This window comes from Perissodus microlepis, chromosome 11 (assembly GCF_051167445.1).
Source record: "Perissodus microlepis isolate ML-2025 ecotype Zambia chromosome 11, ASM5116744v1, whole genome shotgun sequence".
NCBI classification, from domain to species: Eukaryota; Metazoa; Chordata; class Actinopteri; order Cichliformes; family Cichlidae; genus Perissodus; species Perissodus microlepis.
Window position 1 is genome coordinate 34,092,335 of NC_140471.1, and position 18,463 is coordinate 34,110,797.

General features: G+C 38.2%; 1 protein-coding gene and 1 long non-coding RNA gene across 3 annotated transcripts; both read left to right on the forward strand.

Moving 5' to 3' along the window:
- The first annotated feature begins 1,255 nt into the window (after positions 1 to 1,255).
- Positions 1,256 to 4,888, forward strand: LOC146378332 (uncharacterized). The gene is made up of 2 exons (XR_014801572.1): positions 1,256 to 1,562; positions 3,226 to 4,888. It is a non-coding gene; the product is annotated as an uncharacterized LOC146378332 (long non-coding RNA).
- Positions 4,889 to 13,330: 8,442 nt separating this feature from the next.
- On the forward strand, positions 13,331 to 18,449 carry rbm8a (RNA binding motif protein 8A). Of its 2 annotated transcripts, none has more exons than XM_084944723.1 (6): positions 13,331 to 13,445; positions 13,955 to 14,014; positions 14,108 to 14,185; positions 15,124 to 15,260; positions 16,847 to 16,983; positions 18,134 to 18,449. In XM_084944723.1, exons 1-6 carry the CDS (start codon positions 13,379 to 13,381, stop codon positions 18,180 to 18,182), a joined length of 528 nt encoding a protein of 175 aa, XP_084800849.1. In that variant the 5' UTR covers positions 13,331 to 13,378; the 3' UTR covers positions 18,183 to 18,449. The 2 variants fall into 2 exon arrangements, with proteins under 2 accessions (XP_084800849.1, XP_084800850.1); XM_084944724.1 differs by having other exon boundaries at positions 13,337 to 13,439.
- Positions 18,450 to 18,463: the final 14 nt, after the last annotated feature.

Below are 18,463 nucleotides of genomic sequence, written 5' to 3' on the forward strand. Positions count from 1 at the left end.
AACAGACAGATGGAGGGGCAGACAGCCTGCCAGACTGATTGTTGCTGTATTGACCATGTGATTGGTCAATACATCGCTCTGTCTGAAACATTATCTGCCACTATCGGGTTTTCCCAAGCTGTGTGCAAAAACAGAAAGACCTCTCAACTTGTGTTTTCAGTACGTGCATGTGGCACGGTTCATATATGCACAGATGTGTCCAGGACGTATCCATGGATTTGATTTCCAAATACGAACAGATTCCTGCCTGATCAACCCGGTCAGGAGCAGGTAACTGCAATATTTCGGTCGAGCGTCTATGCATAGAGGTGCACGGCTTCACTTGCACTCTCCTCCTCCCTGCATCGCTCCGTTTTGTGAGTTCGTGTATATATGTGTGTGTGTGTGTGTGTGTGTGTGTGTGTGTGTGTGTGCCTTCGCTCCTGTCAGTCCACTTAAGGGCCTTTGGTTTCAGAGGAGGCCATTGTATTTCCTCCATTGCCTAGCAACCATCACCAAGGCCAGCAGTCCATTGTTGCGGAGGCTGAGCACCTGAATTGCCTGCTGCCTGTTTCTACTTTTCAAAATTGTACTGTAATTTCACAAAGTGGTGTTTCAGCATTAGAGAGAGAGAGAGAGAGAAGGAGCGAGAGAGGCAGCCTCGCTCCAAATTGGAGGGTTATGAAAATTAGGGTAAGCTTCGTTTGTTGGTTTCACATCAGGAGCTGCGTGCATTTTGCAAAAGTCCAACAAACATATTGTGCCGGCGAGGAATGAAAACAAACACTCAGTGATTTGTAGTGTGTGTGTGTGTGTGTGTGTGTGTGTGTGTGTGTGTGTGTGTGTGTGTGTGTGTGTGTGTGTGTGTGACAGAAAGAGAGAGAGATGGAGGCAGATAAAGAGATTGATGAAGACAGGAATGGAAAGATAAAGAGATTAGTTGTAGGTTTACTGCAAGTGTTTATGGCCTCCTAGTTTGTTGAAATGCACTTTATGGACTGAGAGGCTGATAAAGCGAGAGCTAAACCCACAAAGATAGTCAGACAAAGAGCGCAGAGATGTGGAGATACAGAGAGAGAAAAATGGAGAAAATGGGAAAAAAATATGAACAGAGCAACATGTAGTGGGCGGAGCTTAAGTGCTGAAAAGGTTTATGGGCTAGATTTTTCTCAGTGACGTCACTTTTACACAGTTTCCTTGAATAGCACCTGTGTGCATGGGGGCTGTCTGTCTGTCAGTCCTGAGTAAAAACATAACCCATGCCAGCAAAAACACATCTATCAGTGTTCTCCACTGGGCAATGGAGACAGACTGTGCCTTTTTCCTCAGAGGCCAATACAGACTCTGTTGTCTTTAGATCTCACCGATTGGCCCCCTCAACGCTTCCATTTTCTCAACCGCCCGCCCCCCCAACTCAATCATTTCAGCATCTTTTCTGAGAGCCTTTGAAATTTTTTTCAATTCTCCTTTATAAAGTAAAGGGTTTTTTCACCTTCTTTCTCTTCGTGCAGTGAAATTGCTCTTTTTTGTGCGCCAGGAATCGACGCCCTTGTGGATGACCCCAGGTGTCTAATTCAGAAATGGTAAGTGCCACCAATTTTACCGTGAAAGAAATCCGTGTCTCATTACACTGAATATTCTTGTATTGTTTTTCTTATCTTTCGTTTGTCGCCTTTTAAATATTTTGCGTTTTTAGTTTTTCCGTTGCAGAAATCTAGGTTTGCTTTTCCAAAGACTAATAATTTGTGACTATCTTGCCATTGTCTGTCAATGTCACCGACTTTCTCTTATTGATTTTCAATTGTGCAACTGGTCCATTCTGTGTCTGCATCCTCGCATTTGGCATCAAATTGCTGCACAGAGATGTAACATCCTGACAAATCAGGCTATTCTCACTTATTCACTATGAGAGGCGCTTAAATGCACTAATAATACTGTCTAAGACACACACACCTAAGACTGGCATGCATCTTACACTCTGTACATGTATACACACTCAAGTGAATCAGGTTTCATTGTATGTACACACACACACACACACACTCACTCAGATGGTCTGGTGAGATGGCAGCGCTATTGGCTGATGTGCTCTCAAGTTTCAGTAAATACTTACTACATTCTCTGCATAAATAGTGGGATTTAAACGTACTTGGAATCAGTTTACACACTGAAATTTTACACAAATTGAAGGGGCAGAAAAAAAAATCAAGATTTGAGCCATTAACTGTTTTTATCAGCTTGAACTAAAGAGGATAATCTCACAGCAAACTGCTCTTTCCCTTGCAAGCATTTAAATATATAGGCTTATTGCTCTAATATAACAAATAAAGTGAAAGCGCTGGTCTTAAATAACACGAGCATCTAACATGCCCGTGTAATTCATTAACCGCAATGTTTCCATTGCTGTAATATGTGCCTATGCAGCTAAAGCATTAACAAAATGGCAATTTGCCAATAAGAAAAGACCGTCCGCCCTCAAAAGCTGACTGCAGAGGTCCAAAATGCTCCTATTGATGTGAAATTATTGATCATTATCGATGACATTAAAAAAAAAACTTCCCTGCATCCCGCAGACTTTGTTGACTTTGTGGAACAGAGTGCAGCGTTAAATTAATGCAGTTGGTTTATTCAGGGAGATAAAGGTGTTGTTTTTCTTTCTCGTGGAAAATAATACACAGATTTTTCAGATTCCTAAAGTATTTAACGAAAACTGACGGAAAATGAAGAAAATCCTGTGGCGACAGATCACACAGCCTCAGAGTGTTCGCGCTTGTTCCTGCTTCCAAGAGTGCAACTAATAATCTTTTTCTTATCGATTAATCTGGAGATTATTTTCTAGTTTGGTCTAAACAATGAAAGAAAATATTAGAATATCCTGTTTTCTATGAATTGTTCATTATGCGATAAGAATAGAAGCTTCGTCTGATATTTGAGCAGAGATTTGAAATTTTTTCCTTAAAATATGACTTAAAGCAATTACCAGGCACACTGCTGCTCTCCTTACACTGCAGCATTTTACATTACTCTGTTGTGAAGCTGCTTTTAACCAGAAGGGATTTTTTTCCAATTGTTGTGCTAAATGTTTTAAATCTATTCATATCATTTCAGAGGAGTCCTTACGTTCTGAAATGCCATTCATTTCTTGCAGTCACATTGCTGATGGACAGCTGAGTTTATTCATGTTGATGTTGGCACATAAGAACACCACACGACAGCTGGTTAGAGGGTGTTTTCTCTCTGTTTCAGCTTGCAGGGTGGTCAGGAGCCGCGCTGAGCCTTGGATCACACAGTTTGTACCCGGCAGATAACCCTGACGATGACCCCGGGCCCTGCCTCAAACCTCTGTGCCTTCGTCCATCCTTTTGGCCTCGTCCTTCCTCCAGAACATCACGCTCGCAAACACTTAACCCACCGCTAGTTCCATATTTAAAGAGAGAAACTGCAGGAGTAAAATTGTACTTAATAATACAAGTTAGAGTCAAAAAGGAATAAAATTCTGTATTCAAGCCAGCAGAGATGTAAGATGAAGGCTTTGTGATTCCTGCTTTCAAATACGAAAAATGGCAGATGAAAGATAATGGTCACACAGAGATAACTGCAGTAATTGAAATAATAACCCACACAATTTGTCTTTTTTTTTAAGCGTGTTTCTTTTGATACTGGTTTCAAGCACTTTTACAGATGGTTTCTTGACAGGCTGCCAACTGAATCATTTAATCTCTGTGAGCACAAGGAGAAGGCCGCCAAGCACAGCCAGTTCTGCTGTGAAGCTCCGGCCTTCAACTGTGGAAACTTTGGGTTGAAGGTGGTTTCCCTGAAAGCTCCTTCAGCCGCGCCTGTCTTTACAGGAAGATTTGGATTGTATGTTAGCTCAAGGAGGCCACCTTGAGTATGGCCCAAAACTTGGCAGTGACACATCAAGACTAGAAGAACCCAACAGTGTTAACTGTGTTTTATTCAGATGTACTTAGCTGCTTAACCCTGTGATTATTTAACTGATGCTTTTTGCATCAGGAATAAAAATTATTGTATTTGAAGTTAAGGAAAGAAGCTGCTTGAGGGGTGAAAGAAGTGAATCCCTTAACTGTGTGGATGTGGAAGTCCACAGCAGCATGGAAGACTAGTGATTTTGTTGTTTGTTGTTTAAAAGGACAACAAATCATTGTCTCCCTCATTGCTGTGTGACACAAGCTGCAGGACTAAGTCATGTCTGTACGTTTTTTCAGGGCACACAAATTTTCTTTTCAGACACTGCATTTTAAAAAAAGTAAAGTCCTCCAGTCTCCTCCATAGAAAGCGAAGCACTCTGATACCTTACTATTGTGTGCAGCAGACCTATTAGAATAAAAGGAGGTTGTGTAAACCTTTATCCCGATTTAGAAATGGCATAAGTTTGGATCACAAGCTTAATTTTTATTATAACTGGGACCCATACTGTACTGTTTGCAATAAAACTCATTCGTAGCATGCAAAATACCAATGCTACTGTGAAGATGGAAAGGATATCAGCCTTTTTCTTTGCTATTGTCAAGAGTTTATATTCTATTTTGTTTCAGAATGATATCTATATTTAAATGCCTTTTGTATAAGGATTGAGTCCAGGCCCATAAATGGAGGGCCTGTGGAAGGTGATGTATTTTTCCTTCCTTTCTGTTTTGATGTGAGATGATTACAAAGAGAAAGCACACAAAATGTTAACTTAAACTTATTAGAATTGCCTTTTTATCATAAACTGTAGTATTTCAATAGCAAACTGCCTTAAGTGTTAAAAATCATTATTGCAGCACATCTTTACAGTGTATTGCTTCGGAAGCTTGTTGTGAACTTATTAATGAAAACATTTTTGCTATGTATTTCAATCTCAGCTAAAACTGTCGACATGAAAAATAAAAACATTGCTACCTCTTTACATGCTTGTGGAGGAGATTTTTTTCTCTAAACCTAAAGGTTGCTGTGATTGAACAGATGAGTGCCTGTTTAATTTAATTACGGATCTAACGATTGGTCACTGAATCCACAGATGAGGGTTAAAGGATTATTTAAAAAATTTTAAATAGCAAATTGACTCAAATTGACTGGCTTTCAAACCTGTTAATAATGGCGTTCTCTGAGTGGATTAGGAAAATACTGTTATTTCTGTAGATAAAATGGCCTTAGTTTAGGTGGAGTCTAGTACATCACCTGCTGAAAGTTCTCCAGTGTGTTGAACCAGAGCTTTGACCTGATCCTGCAGCACTGCAGTGCTTTGGCCTGTGCGCTAAAGAATATTCAGTCTCTCAACCAGAGGCTGGATGCTGGACCTGCTGATTGTGAGAAATTGCTTTAAAAATACAAGTCACAAGAAAGAGAGAAATAATAAGTTCAGAGTACAGCAATGATGTCAAGAAAACTGACAACAGGGTGAAAAATGCAGGGTTTTTTTTAATATAAATAAAGATCTAGATTATGTTCATTCATTTTACAATGATTTATGGGGTTTACAAAAAGGTCTATAAAATTACAGTATAATAGTAATCCAACAACTATCAGGATTATATGATAAACCTTTCAAACTGTGTTTTTTCTTATAGTGAGAACCTGTCATTGTAGAGACCAGTGTAATGCTGGTAAATGCAGGGGCCAGTTCTTTCATTTAAAAGGGGAATTTACAGTAATTCACACATAAATTATGTAAAAGAAAAGTTGAAATGTGGACGCTGAAATGTTGATTGGAAATTTTGTTTCACTTATACACTGATTATCATATATTATGGTGGGTATTTGATCTTCAACCATTTACATCATATGAACTCTGTTGTAATCAGTGGAAATATACATCTTACTCAATAAAAAAGCATGTGTGTGTGTGTGTGGGGGGGGGGGGGGGGGGGGGGTGTCAGTGAGGCAGTACTGAGAGAGATTACATAAAAATGGAAGCACACTGCACAGAATCACAGATGTTTCTGAAAGTAAAGCAAATGAAAATAAGAAAAACATTTAAAAAAAGAAGAAAAGAAAGTTAGTGTGTTTACTTTAACCATACAAGCAATACCTTCTTTGTCTAGAGACATACAAAGAAACAGAAACAGAAGAGAAACTCTGCAAGCAGAGGAGCGGGGGACACACCTTAGTCCTTGGTGTTCTTGCACCTATCAGTCCTGGTTAACAAGAGCTTGGTAACAGAGGGGATAAAGAACGTTTATTTTAACAGGAAGACATGTCCAACAGAACCAGCAGTTAACTGTCCATTGACAGGGATGGCAGAAGGGACAGAATACAAACAACAAGGGAGTAGACAGATGTTAATGACATGCAATAGTGCCATTTAAACCTGTGGAGACTGACAGAACTGCCCAGTACATCAATGGAAGTATCCCAGCAGCTTTAGCCTGTAGTAGCATAACTAAGAAATGGTGCAGGGTCACTTGATCCGGCCCTAAATATAAACTTTATCAAAAAGGAAAGTTTGAAGCCTGATCTAAAAATCGAAAGAGTTGGATCCATAGGACAGGGCTCTGATAATGTGAGGTATTTAAGATGTGATGGCGCCTGATCATTCGGGACATTTTGTGTTTCAACTCCTTGTTTATACCTTCACTGCAGCATTTTAGATCAACTACATGTTACGTGCAGGCTGTGTGCAGGCAGGAATGGTGGACCCAAAGTGCAGACGCTTGGAGGCATGATGTAAACTCAAAACAGCTTTAATGCTGAACTCAAAAAAGGTAACAAAACTGAGACTCCAAATAAACTCAGGCAAGCAGACAGAACACACAGCATAGAAAACAGTAGATCGCAACACGGACACAGAGAAACACAGGGCTTAAATACACAGAGGGAGCAATCAGGGAATGGGTAACAGGAGGGAAACACAGCTGGGGCAAATCAGGCCTAACGAAAACGGGAAAGCAAAACCAGATACATTAACATCAGACATGGACCTTCAAAATAAAACAGGAAACAACACTAGGGCTGCCACAAACGATTATTTTGATAGTCGACTAGTCACCGATTATTTTTGCCATTAGTCGACTAATCAGATCATGCAATAAGCTGTAAAACGTACAGCTTATTGCACCAGCAGCATCTGCTCTTATATAACTATCATTAGCTTACAGCTTTAAGTGTGTAAGGGATGTGCTAACTAAAAATAAAGACAAGATGATAGTTTATTAAATTTTAATGAAATTTGCAGATTGTTTCGGTGAAGTTTAATAAACTCCTTGCTATCTAAAATATAACGGGACACCGGAGTATATTCTCGAGCATCTCACACTTCTGATAATCAGCTGTCTGCTTGACGTTTATTCAGCTGTGTAAAAACTATAACTTTAATCTCAGCCAAACCGATTTACTCAGGAACAAATAAAATACTAAAAAAAAAGCCAAACAATAACATTTTTAAGTTATCTAAGTGACTTATATATGTTTAACCTGAGTAGCGAAAGACGGTGGTGGATTTGAAAACGGGCTCTAGTGAGCTAGTGGGTAACAGACGTGTCCGAAAACGTCGGAGCGCTTTTGAAAATATGTGGTGTCTTGATAAACTGAGCAGGTATTTGAGGTTTACACAGTTACATTCTCGCCTGAAAATATGTTAAACGTTTATTTTGTGACCCAGAAAGAATAATAAGAGTAATTTTAAAACTAACTAGCTGCCGCCATTGTTGTAAACTGAGCTGGGCTGCGCTATGAATTCTGGGACAGAGCTACTTCTTCTTCTCCGGGGTTTAACAGCAGCTGGCATCCTTGTACATGCAGTGCTGCCATCTTGTGTTTCAGTCCGTTATTACACTCTTAAATCCTACTACTTATTCCTACATCTTTTGGGATCTTACAAAGCTTCAAACGACGCGTCGACTATTAAATCAGTCGTCGACGATTTTGATAGTCGACGTAATCGTGACTAGTCGACTAATCGTGGCAGCCCTAAACAACACAGACTGAACTAAAGACACAGACTCACACGCAGGCACTGCAGAGGGAACCAGGACGTAAACCATAAGACAGAACACAGACAAAGAAACCAAAGACTAGAAATGATAAATAATATAATAAACTCAAACCTCTGGGTCAACGACCCAGCCATCCTAACACTACAGGCTTCTCAGGGGGCTTTTCCAACAACCTGATAATGAGGTGTTGTAGAATAGTCCGGCCTCCAAGTAACAAATGCATGCACTTGTTTTTCAGGATTACCCTGAGGCAGATGTTACTAATTTTATCAATATTACACAGACAAAAGAAGGAAAAGGGTATTACAAATTTGTTAAATATGCACGGTTATGAAAACATCCTGGCCAAAAATGACCCCAAGGTTCCTCATAGTAGTACTGGAGGCCAAGACCAAGGTAATGTAAAGGTAAGTTAAAGAAAACCTTTTAAAGAATAACCTTAGAAATCCTGTCAGTCTTTGTGAACATTTAAAGTTGTATCTTTCTTTTTTCAATAATCAACATTGGGTTATATATTAAACTATATATTACCGACAATATAAAAATATGCAGTTTTGATTATCTATGAATACGAGACCTGACTAACTTCATTAGATGATGCCTAAAAGTGTTGAATCAACATTAAGCTCAGACGTTTCACATTTTATCACTAACAAAATCAAATATGTATGTTTATCCCTGTGCTATTTATCCATCTTAATTCTTTTGCTGTGAGTTAGCCGATTTAAAAAAGGTACCATCTGTAGTGATATCTGTCTTTTGTAACTGGAAATATATGGGACTTGCAGTGCTCAAACACCATGAAAAATGCAGCAGCAATGTCATTTTTCCAGAAATCACAATACTCAAATGAACAAACAGATAAAAATAAACATGCAGCAACCTGTGTGGCGGAAAAATGAAACATCACCAAAGTGCTAAAAACTGTAATTCTTCAAATGCCCACTCCAAGAGCTACCCAGTGTCCACAGACTCAACTTTACAGCAGGAACAGACATGCTTATAGCCCGGTAATTTTAGACATTTTAGACTTCAAAAGCTAAATTCACCTAAATGGCAAATATAAAAGGGTTAATTTGTTTAATAACTTAATTGTTTAATTTTTATTGGGACTTACAGTTTGTTATTTGGGCTCTGGAGCTTTGACTGACAGGCGGATGTCAACACAAAGCGCTGTGCCCAACAGCTGTCTGCTGAGCTTTGAGTCATTAGTTGATGTGTGTCGCTAATTATCAGGTGTGTGTGTGTGTGTGTGTGCGTGCGTGTGTGTGTGCGTGCGTGTGTGTGTGTTTGTACCTGTTTAGACACCTTTGTGGGGACAGAAAAATTAAATGTTTCTATACTTGTGAGGAGCAACAGTCACTTGTGAGGACAAAAGTGACTGTCCTCACAAGATTGACGGCATTTTTGAGACTCAAAATGTGGTTTTAGTGTCAGAGTTACAATTAGGCTATGGTTAGGTTTAGGATGAGGGTTAGGCATTTATTTTTAATGGTTAGGGTTAGGGTAAGCAACTAGGGAAGCATTATGTCAATTAGATGTGATAATTGATATACAGTGTGTGGTTTTGGGTAGAAACTGTCATGTAACTTGTGGGTCCATTTTGGTTGAAAGTATACATTCTTACATGAAACTGCTTAACATTTTTCTATTTTTAAGTAACATATTTTTGGAAAGCGACCATACACTGGGCTTTTCAGATATATGTTTGTGGCAGTCTGACCAACACATATGGTGAGTGTCATTTCACTCTGTTATACTCACACGAAGGCACACATCTCTGCAGACCAGTCAAAAACCAGGTAAGTCACATCAAAAGAATCAAGATGGGGATATGTAGCAACACCTGCACAAGAGAAAGGAAAAAAATACGGTTCCTTTAATCTCGCTGAATAAATCTTTGGACTTGTAAAGTCTTATCTTTTTCTTTAAACCCATTGTGCTCCCTTTTTCACCCTTTATTGTTACAGCAGCACGCAAGGTTGGACATACTGTGTCTGTAGTGTCACTATGGCAACCTGCATATCTGCCTGGCTTTGTACCTCCTGATATCGCACTGCACTCCTTTGAGCATAATAAACTGATTACAAAGAAACTTTCATATCTGTAGCATGTAAAAACTGTCTTTGTGATGTTTGCTTGTGTTAAGTCTGATGTGTTGTAGCGCCCAAAATGCTTTGGGTGTTATTTTTTTCTTTCAAACCACATTTGCACTGTGAGAAACTGCAACAAAGTCAGTTGAAGTCAAAATACGTGGTGATCTGGACAACTGGAACTGAACAAATGCAGCTTATCGCACAGAGGATTTGCCTTTAACCTCCTAGGACCTGGCATCCACATATGTGGACATCACATTTATGGTCATTTATACCCAAATACTCAATTTTCTTCTACAAGGGCCTGATATCCACTTACGAGGACATTATACTGCAACTGTTCTATCGAAATTTTAAACAAATATCCTAATTTGTGGCTATCGTTTTTCTTAGAAACAAAAACTGTGTAAAAAAAATCTGGTAATTCTTTGTTTTTGCATTCATCGGGCCCCAATATGCCCAAATATCAAAGAGAAATTAAAAATGCATGCTGTGGAAGAGTTCATGTCTTAGGAGGTTAATGTTAATACAGAGGTAGTTTGCACAAGTAGCTCAGCATCAGAGGTCTAGAAGTTCAGTTCAGGTTTAAGTTTAGGAGGCCTAAAAACTTTGAACCTGTCATAGCCTTGGTTTGTGTTTGAGATTGGAGATAGCCATCACTTAAGAATGCATTTTTTAAAAAAAAAAATAAAAAAGATTTGATCTTAAGTGGGACTTTTTTTGCAACAATGTCTATTTTTCACACTCAATTTAATGTCATAACATGTACATTAAAACTTATAGATCACAGTGAAATTGAGCTTTTTATTTCAGCAATTTTCACACTTTGCAAAGCCGTCCAACAGGCCAGACCGGACCCTTTGGTAAGCCTGCGGAGCACATGTTTGACACCCCTGTTCTACACAATATTCACATTAGTATACTTAAACAAATCCATCATCTGGCAGATCTTACAAATGCTTTGATTCCACTCTGAGTACTACACTGGACTAGCTATAAAGACTCGAATGCCCTAAATCATATCCAAAAGGAGTTGCTCCCTGCTGGCCCTTAGAGACAGTGCAGGTTAAAGGCACTACCACACTTTCTTTTAAATACAATATATGCTTACTATGGGGCTTTGAAGGGTGGCTGTAGCTCCGGACGTAGACCAGGTCACCTACTGATTTGGAGATTGGCAGTTTGATCTCTAGTCGTTCCAGTCTGCATGTCAACTCTCCTTGGGCAAGATACAAGAAAGCATAGGAAAAAGTATGAGTATGAGCTCGTATGAGTGAATGAATGAGGCTTGTTGTATAAAGTGCTTTGAGTGCTTTGCGAGAATAGAAACGCACTATATAAGTGTCAGTCCATTTACTAAAGATGTTTATCAGAACTACTTTCATCTTTCTACTATTTTGCTTTTACCCTTTAACCAGATTACACATTGCTTGAAGTCATTTCTCTACCAACACTTGATTTCAGTTCACAGTGAGAATAGCTTTCAGTTTACCAGAATGACACCAGAATGCCAACATGAACAGCTTTTATATGAGTTTCAAACACGTGGGTCAAAAGCGCGAGTGGATCCATGACTGCCCTCTGTTGGTCTTGTAACGGTTTTGTTTTTTTTGTTTTTTACAAAAACCAAAACTCAAACAAAGATATTCCTAGTTGTTAAAAGTAAAATTCAACAAACTCAAAACATAAATCCTCAAAAAAACAACAACAAAATAAAGCCTAAAATATGGACCAAGATAAAGAAAAATGCTGCTCTTTTCACCTTCGCCTTATCTTCAGCAGCAGACTGTCACATCTTATGTTGTAATTTATGACAGAGAACAGCTATTCCCTGTAAACTAGGTACGATTACATATGATGCAGAAGTCATATTAGAGCCAGTTCACACCAGTAAGTGTAATATAAGCAGACAAAATTATTAAAATTAAAGACACACATTCATCTCCTGTCTCCAGGTCATACAGTGAAATTAGAATAGCAATTGAAAATGAGTCTGTGTATACTTATGCCAAAGCATAAGAGTAACTGAGAGATAATGGGATGTGTTATCAGAAATCACAGCATCTCTGTCATAGAGACTGAATGAGCATGAATTTTTGAAGATGTGAGTCATAAACCTCAGGCACACTGTCTCGCTATGGATTTTAAGCACGATTAGATGACAGTGTAATAAACACAGGAAATGTTTAAATTCAGGATGTGAGCACAAATAAACAACACTGTTTTCCCTCAAATGTGACGTGTTTAATAAGTCTTCAGATTACAGACGGCAAGTGAGTGAATGTTTCTAATCGTCTCACCAGAATCTAAAAGAAGACAATTTAACACTAAATACAAAGTTTTCTACAAAATCCTAATGTACTCAGCAACAAATCATTGGAAATGGCAAGAAAACCCTATGATATATGTAAAGTGTGTCTATGTCATGTCCCATTGTTTGCCTTGCTAAAATCAAAGTATTTGATTTTTTTTTTTTAAAAAACATCATTTTTGTTTTACATGTACAGACTATATGTAATTATTACCTACAGTTCTCAAAGAAATTAAGTAAAAAATAATGAGATACTGATGATCACATTCAAAATTATATGGACAAAAATGGCTTTGTAAAGTTATTCCAAAACACGCACCTTTAAAGTATTTAATATTATTTACCACGTGTGCTGAAATATTAGCTGCAGTGTTATAGGTTTATTTTAAATAAATCATACACTCCACTTGCAATGGAAGTGAGTGGAGTCGGGTGGGGTCCTCGTAGATGAATCAGGTTTCTTCTGCTATCACTGCAATTTTTGCACATTGCCTCACAGCACATTGCTGCAGTTGTATTCGAGTCTTTGGGGCTCTGGTGGTTCCAAGAAATTAAGAAGCCTGGAGAACTTTTCCTGAAGGCTTACACAAATGACAAGAAAGGTGCCTAAGAGAGTTCAACTAAATAAAGGTGGTTACACCAAATACTACCTCTCAAGCTTGTTAGTTGTATAAACTTGTTTTTTTGTGTGTACTGTATTTCCATGTATGTTTGCACATGTTTCAATAAACCACTGCACCAGTTTGGGTTTTTTTTCCAAACAAAATATGGAGAAATGACAAGTTGCACAGGGCTGTAAGTGCAGGTATCTTAAAACTACACCATTATAAACCTAAATATCCCTGTTTGTGTAAATTTATTTGAGCCTTTTTACTTTCTGTGATAAAAATGATATTTTTTTATTTTATTTTTTATAATTATTTTCATCTTTATTTAGTTATTCTGTGTATTTTAATATATTGACTTTTATTTTATACAAACTGGCAACTTCCGCCTGCCTCTCAGCGCTTTTTGCGTACGTACGTTACGTTGGTCAGACGCATACACACAGAGACATCATGGCGGACGTGCTGGATCTTCATGAAGCGGGAGGCGAGGACTTTCCTATGGATGAGGATGGTGATGGTAGTAACATTATGTTCACTGTTAGTGGCAAATACTTTACTGTCCCCGCGTTCAAATTATGTGTAATTATTGAGGTCCGAATCGCAGCCGTCATGTTCGTAAACGGAACAAAAGCTAGACTGCGTGGTGGCAGGCCCGATAAATGCTAACATGCTAACGCGAGTTAGCGCCGTATAGTTGATTTATTCAGTCGCTCCGTACAAGTTAGCGAGGCTACGGACATAGAGATGTTTAAAATTCACCTGTTTCATTTCGAAGGGGAAATTTGCTTGGCCGGTAACTTAACTCTCATTGTGAGTGTTATTAGCAGCTGCTAACACGCTAATTCGCGGTTAGTGCAGCTAACGGGTAATTGTTTTTGCGGATCGAACTGGGGGGAGCGGGCATGTTAAACATGGTCCTAGTCAGCTGAATTAAATTGGCGAATTTTGTTCGTTGTTAGACTTGTAGTGAAGAGAACATTGCAGCAGCGTGCGCTGGCTCTGACTTGTTCATCTTTCATTCATTAGAGAGCATCCACAAGCTGAAAGAGAAAGCCAAGAAGCGGAAAGGACGAGGCTTCGGCTCAGGTGAGTGACCCCTGGTGTGATGGCGATAGTTTACATAGCCTCTCTTACTTTATGCATGCAGTACAGTAAGTGTTTCTTTGTCGACATTTCCAGAAGAGGGAGCCCGGTCCAGAACCAAAGAGGACTATGATACTGTGGAGCAAGATGGGGATGAGCCAGGCCCTCAGAGATGTAAGTAAAGAAACAGTTTAACAAAGGATTATGTCACGAACTTGAAACGGCAGGCTGTGGCTTTGCGGTGATATAGCAGAAAGTACCACTGGTTTTCTGGGTAGTCTTACATCATTTGCTGTTGATGTGATAATCACTGCTGGGTAGAACATGTTAGAACATATTTAAATACATGTTCTTAATTGTAATTGTCTTAATACTTAAGCACAAAATAATTTGTGTGTTTGTCCTCATTACAATTGTGTGGTGCAATTTCTCATGATTATCAATTTATAAACCTTTCACTACAGCATCACAGGCTGTGTTACAGAGTAATGCAAAAGTAAAATGATGAAGTAACTTGTGATTAGTAAAGTAATTCATTACTTTTCTAAAAGTAACCGGTAAGCAATGCCTGTAATGATAAGTTTGGTCAATAGTATAAAGTCCAAGCTACATGTGTGAATAGAAATCTCAGAGTTAATCAACAGCAAAAGAAGAAGGATTACGCTGGTACCATTGAAATCCATTCAGATTTACAAAAAAGCAGACTTGCTTCCAAAAAAGTGTCACTACTGTTATTTATTGACTTAATATCAAAGCAAAACTTTTTATTTTACATTAAATGCTTTATTACAATGTAGCACCTTTGGCATCACACTGTCAACAAGTAGAATTTTTTTTTTATTTATGACTCCAATACAGTGTTTGTTTGTTTTTTTGTCTTTTTTAAGCTGATACACTTGAAAGTGCAACTTGGTAAATGTCCTGTATTTGTATAGCGCTTTACTTAGTCCCTATGGACCCCAAAGCGCTTTACACTAAATTCAGTCATTCACCCATTCACACACACATTCACACACTGGTGATGGCAAGCTACGTTGTAGCCACAGCTGCCCTGGGGCGCACTGACAGAGGCGACTTGATTCATTACATGCTGATTCCTTTCCTTGCTGCAGCTGTGGAGGGCTGGATCCTCTTTGTGACGGGTGTACACGAGGAGGCCACAGAGGAGGACATCCATGATAAGTTTTCAGAGTTTGGAGAAATCAAAAACCTCCATCTCAACCTCGATCGCAGAACAGGTTACCTTAAGGTAAAAAAAATACAACAACAAGAACCACATGCTATTATTGTTTGGGTTTTTGTGTGTGTGCGTGCGTGAGCTGATAACCCTGGCTAGTACAGGGTCGCCGTCTGGTGATACCTGATTCTAGCCCGCTACTTGGAGTTGAACCTCAGTGTGGTTTGCAGCTACACTTTGAGGAATGGGAGGCGTGCGGTTGTTCCGTAGATCTTTCAGACAGGTTGATTGTACACCCCAAACAATGCTTCTGTTAAACTGTTAAATTGGCTCTTTTTGTTTTGTTTGACTGGTTTTTACATCCAATTCTGTTTGAGTGGAGAAAAAATGGCTTGTTGAAAACATTGCTTCATTCTGGGGTAAAGGTGGTTTGAGCCCAGACAGATCACTGTTGCCTTCCATTGCATACACAACACCTGGCTGCATAACATGTTTGTTTGACTCTTAACGATGACACCACGATGCCATCCATGAAAAATAAACCCAGAAGCCAGAGCCATGACCATCCACTGAGTCACACTTTAACTGATTTCATACAAAGAGAAGTGCCAGTGTCAAATTAGTTACCAAAAAAGTAACCAACATTTCTCTGACTCGGTCTAATTATTGCTAAACAAAACCCTAAATCCAAAGATTTTTAATACTGCAGATGTCCTTAATGTGTGTAAAGGATTATGTTTTGGTCCAACAATCCCATCTCCTCTGTCCGTGTGAAAATGAAATTATTGGTAACCTGCTTGCTGGTTTTCTGATCAGATTGTTTTCATTTTTAACATGTGATGTGGATCAAACTGGAAATTTTACACACAATGACAAATTTTTACTAAAAGCACATTTCATTGTTCTTTTAGTGTTTTGTTGTTGTGCGCTGTTTGTTTTTTATGATCCCATAAGTCAGTTTAACAGTGGCTTGTGACACTTTTTTATAGTTGGGTTAACTTAACCAAATTCAATCCAGGAATATACAGATATTACACATTTGTTTGTTTGTATTCCATACAAATGGTAAAGTAGAGAAAGATTGTTTATGCAGCCAAACTGAAACAACTGCATGAATGCAAAGGAACAGCTATTTGTGGAGTCCTCATCCCACCATTGTCATTGTATTTCAGCTGTGTATAACACTTATTCCATGCGGGAAAAACACTTGTGCAGAGGATGCATCTGGTCATCTTTGATTATAGGTCCTTCAGCATGCCTCTTCTCTCTTTTCCAGTTGCATTTCAGGGATGCAGACATCCTTCAGTAAGGCGTCCTGAAATAAAATTTATTGGGGGCACAGTCAGGTCTAACGGTGGGGAACTAGGTTAGGGCAAGGAAGTGCAAATTAAAACTGTTCCTTTTAAATGTAGAAACACATCCTCTTTTCTACCACAAGGTGGCAGCATTGTTTTTGATGTAAAGTAGGACCAAAGGGAATTCTAACCCAACCTCTGTCAGCTAAGAATGGAGAACGTGAAAAGTTTTCCTTAAAGGCGGTTTGAAGCAAAAACAGATTGTTGTACAACAAAGTCAGAATGTGTTCTACCAATAACTGAAGTATTTGATTTTACTGTGTACATAAATATGCAATAATTCACACAGTCTTCTGTCCCCAGGGTTATGCACTGGTTGAGTATGAGACGTACAAAGAGGCTCAAGCAGCCATGGAAGGGCTCAACGGTCAGGACATGATGGGCCAGCCTATCAGTGTAGACTGGTGTTTTGTCAGAGGGCCTCCCAAGAACAAGAGAAGGTGAGGGTGGTGTGTTCATCCATCTTGGAGCAGAAACAAGCTCCAGTGTTTGAAACATATACAGAAACATACTCTGTACATTCATTTCAGTGGGATTTTGTCATCATAAGTGATCATTTTTTCCCCTCTTACCACGCAGCCACTACTGATGACATGACTACTTAAGTTAGATAAGATACAATTTAGTTTAAATGTCTGTGTGACAGATGACAAAACATTAAACACAGCTCAGAAATAAGTAGCCTAAAGTCGAATTGTTTAAAAAAACAAACATAGAAAACAATATTCAAAACACAGTGGTTCAATAAAGTTGAAAACCAGAAAATGAAGGGACTCAATAATTAAAAAAGAAAACCCCCACAAAAGTCAAATTAAGTTAAAAAAAAATCTTTGTAATGGCTGACTATAACACATGTAATATTTAAGTAGAATTTTATTATGTAATTGGTGATGAATTTTCCTCTTTCTACCCAGCACTTACATTTTCTAGTTACATTATTACTGAAAAGTTTCTCTTCATTTATTTATTTGATTAGAATTCAAATCTCTCAATGAATACAGAATAAAGATCTACCACAAAGAAAGAAAGCACGAGATAAAGCTAATCAAAAAGGTACTGACTGAAGCAAATGCTTATTATGCCAACCCTTTTAACAAAAGATCATTTAGGGCTCGAAGCAAAAGAGTAAAAAAAACAAACAAAAAAACTTTCCATCTTCGATAAGTAAGTAAATTAAATTTCACAATAATAATTCGTAATAATTCGATAATCCACGCAAAACAACCAAGACTTTCTGTATTATTATTAATATTGCTCTCTTCATTCTTGATTAATATATTTTTCTAATACTCTAGTTTTAAACATGTTTTTAAACAAGAAAAATAAACTACACCTTTTTAAGTCACTGTCACAGCTATTGCACAAGTTACTATAAATATACTTTATTTATGCTGTAGTTAATGTTAAAGCAGGTAAAACATAAAACACAGCTTAATAGGGTAATAAATAAATTACAACAATAAAAAAAAATTTTTTTCATTTTACCACCCATATTGACAGTGTAGTTAAGTGAAACTCGATGATTTTTGAATTTATTTATTTATTTATTTTAAGATTTCCCTTTTTGATTTAATGTGTGTTTTGTTTTAGGGCTGGTGGACGGAGGCGCAGCAGAAGTCCAGACAGGAGGCGGCGTTGAATGGAGGAAGTCATCACTTTGATAACCAGTTAATAGGCTTCTAATGCCTTCCTACGAAGCAACTTTTGGAGTTTTTGTACAATATTTTCAGTAAACGTTGTGTAGCTGGGCAATTGGATCTAACAGAGAATTTGTGCTTTTACTTTCAGACAGACATGTACATGTTTATGGTTTTCATGAATCCCTCACAGTGCTTTCTGTTTGCTCATTGTAACTTGGATTTTATTTTATATAACCTAGCGAAAATTAAACTTTTTAAAATGTAAACCTATGATTTGTTT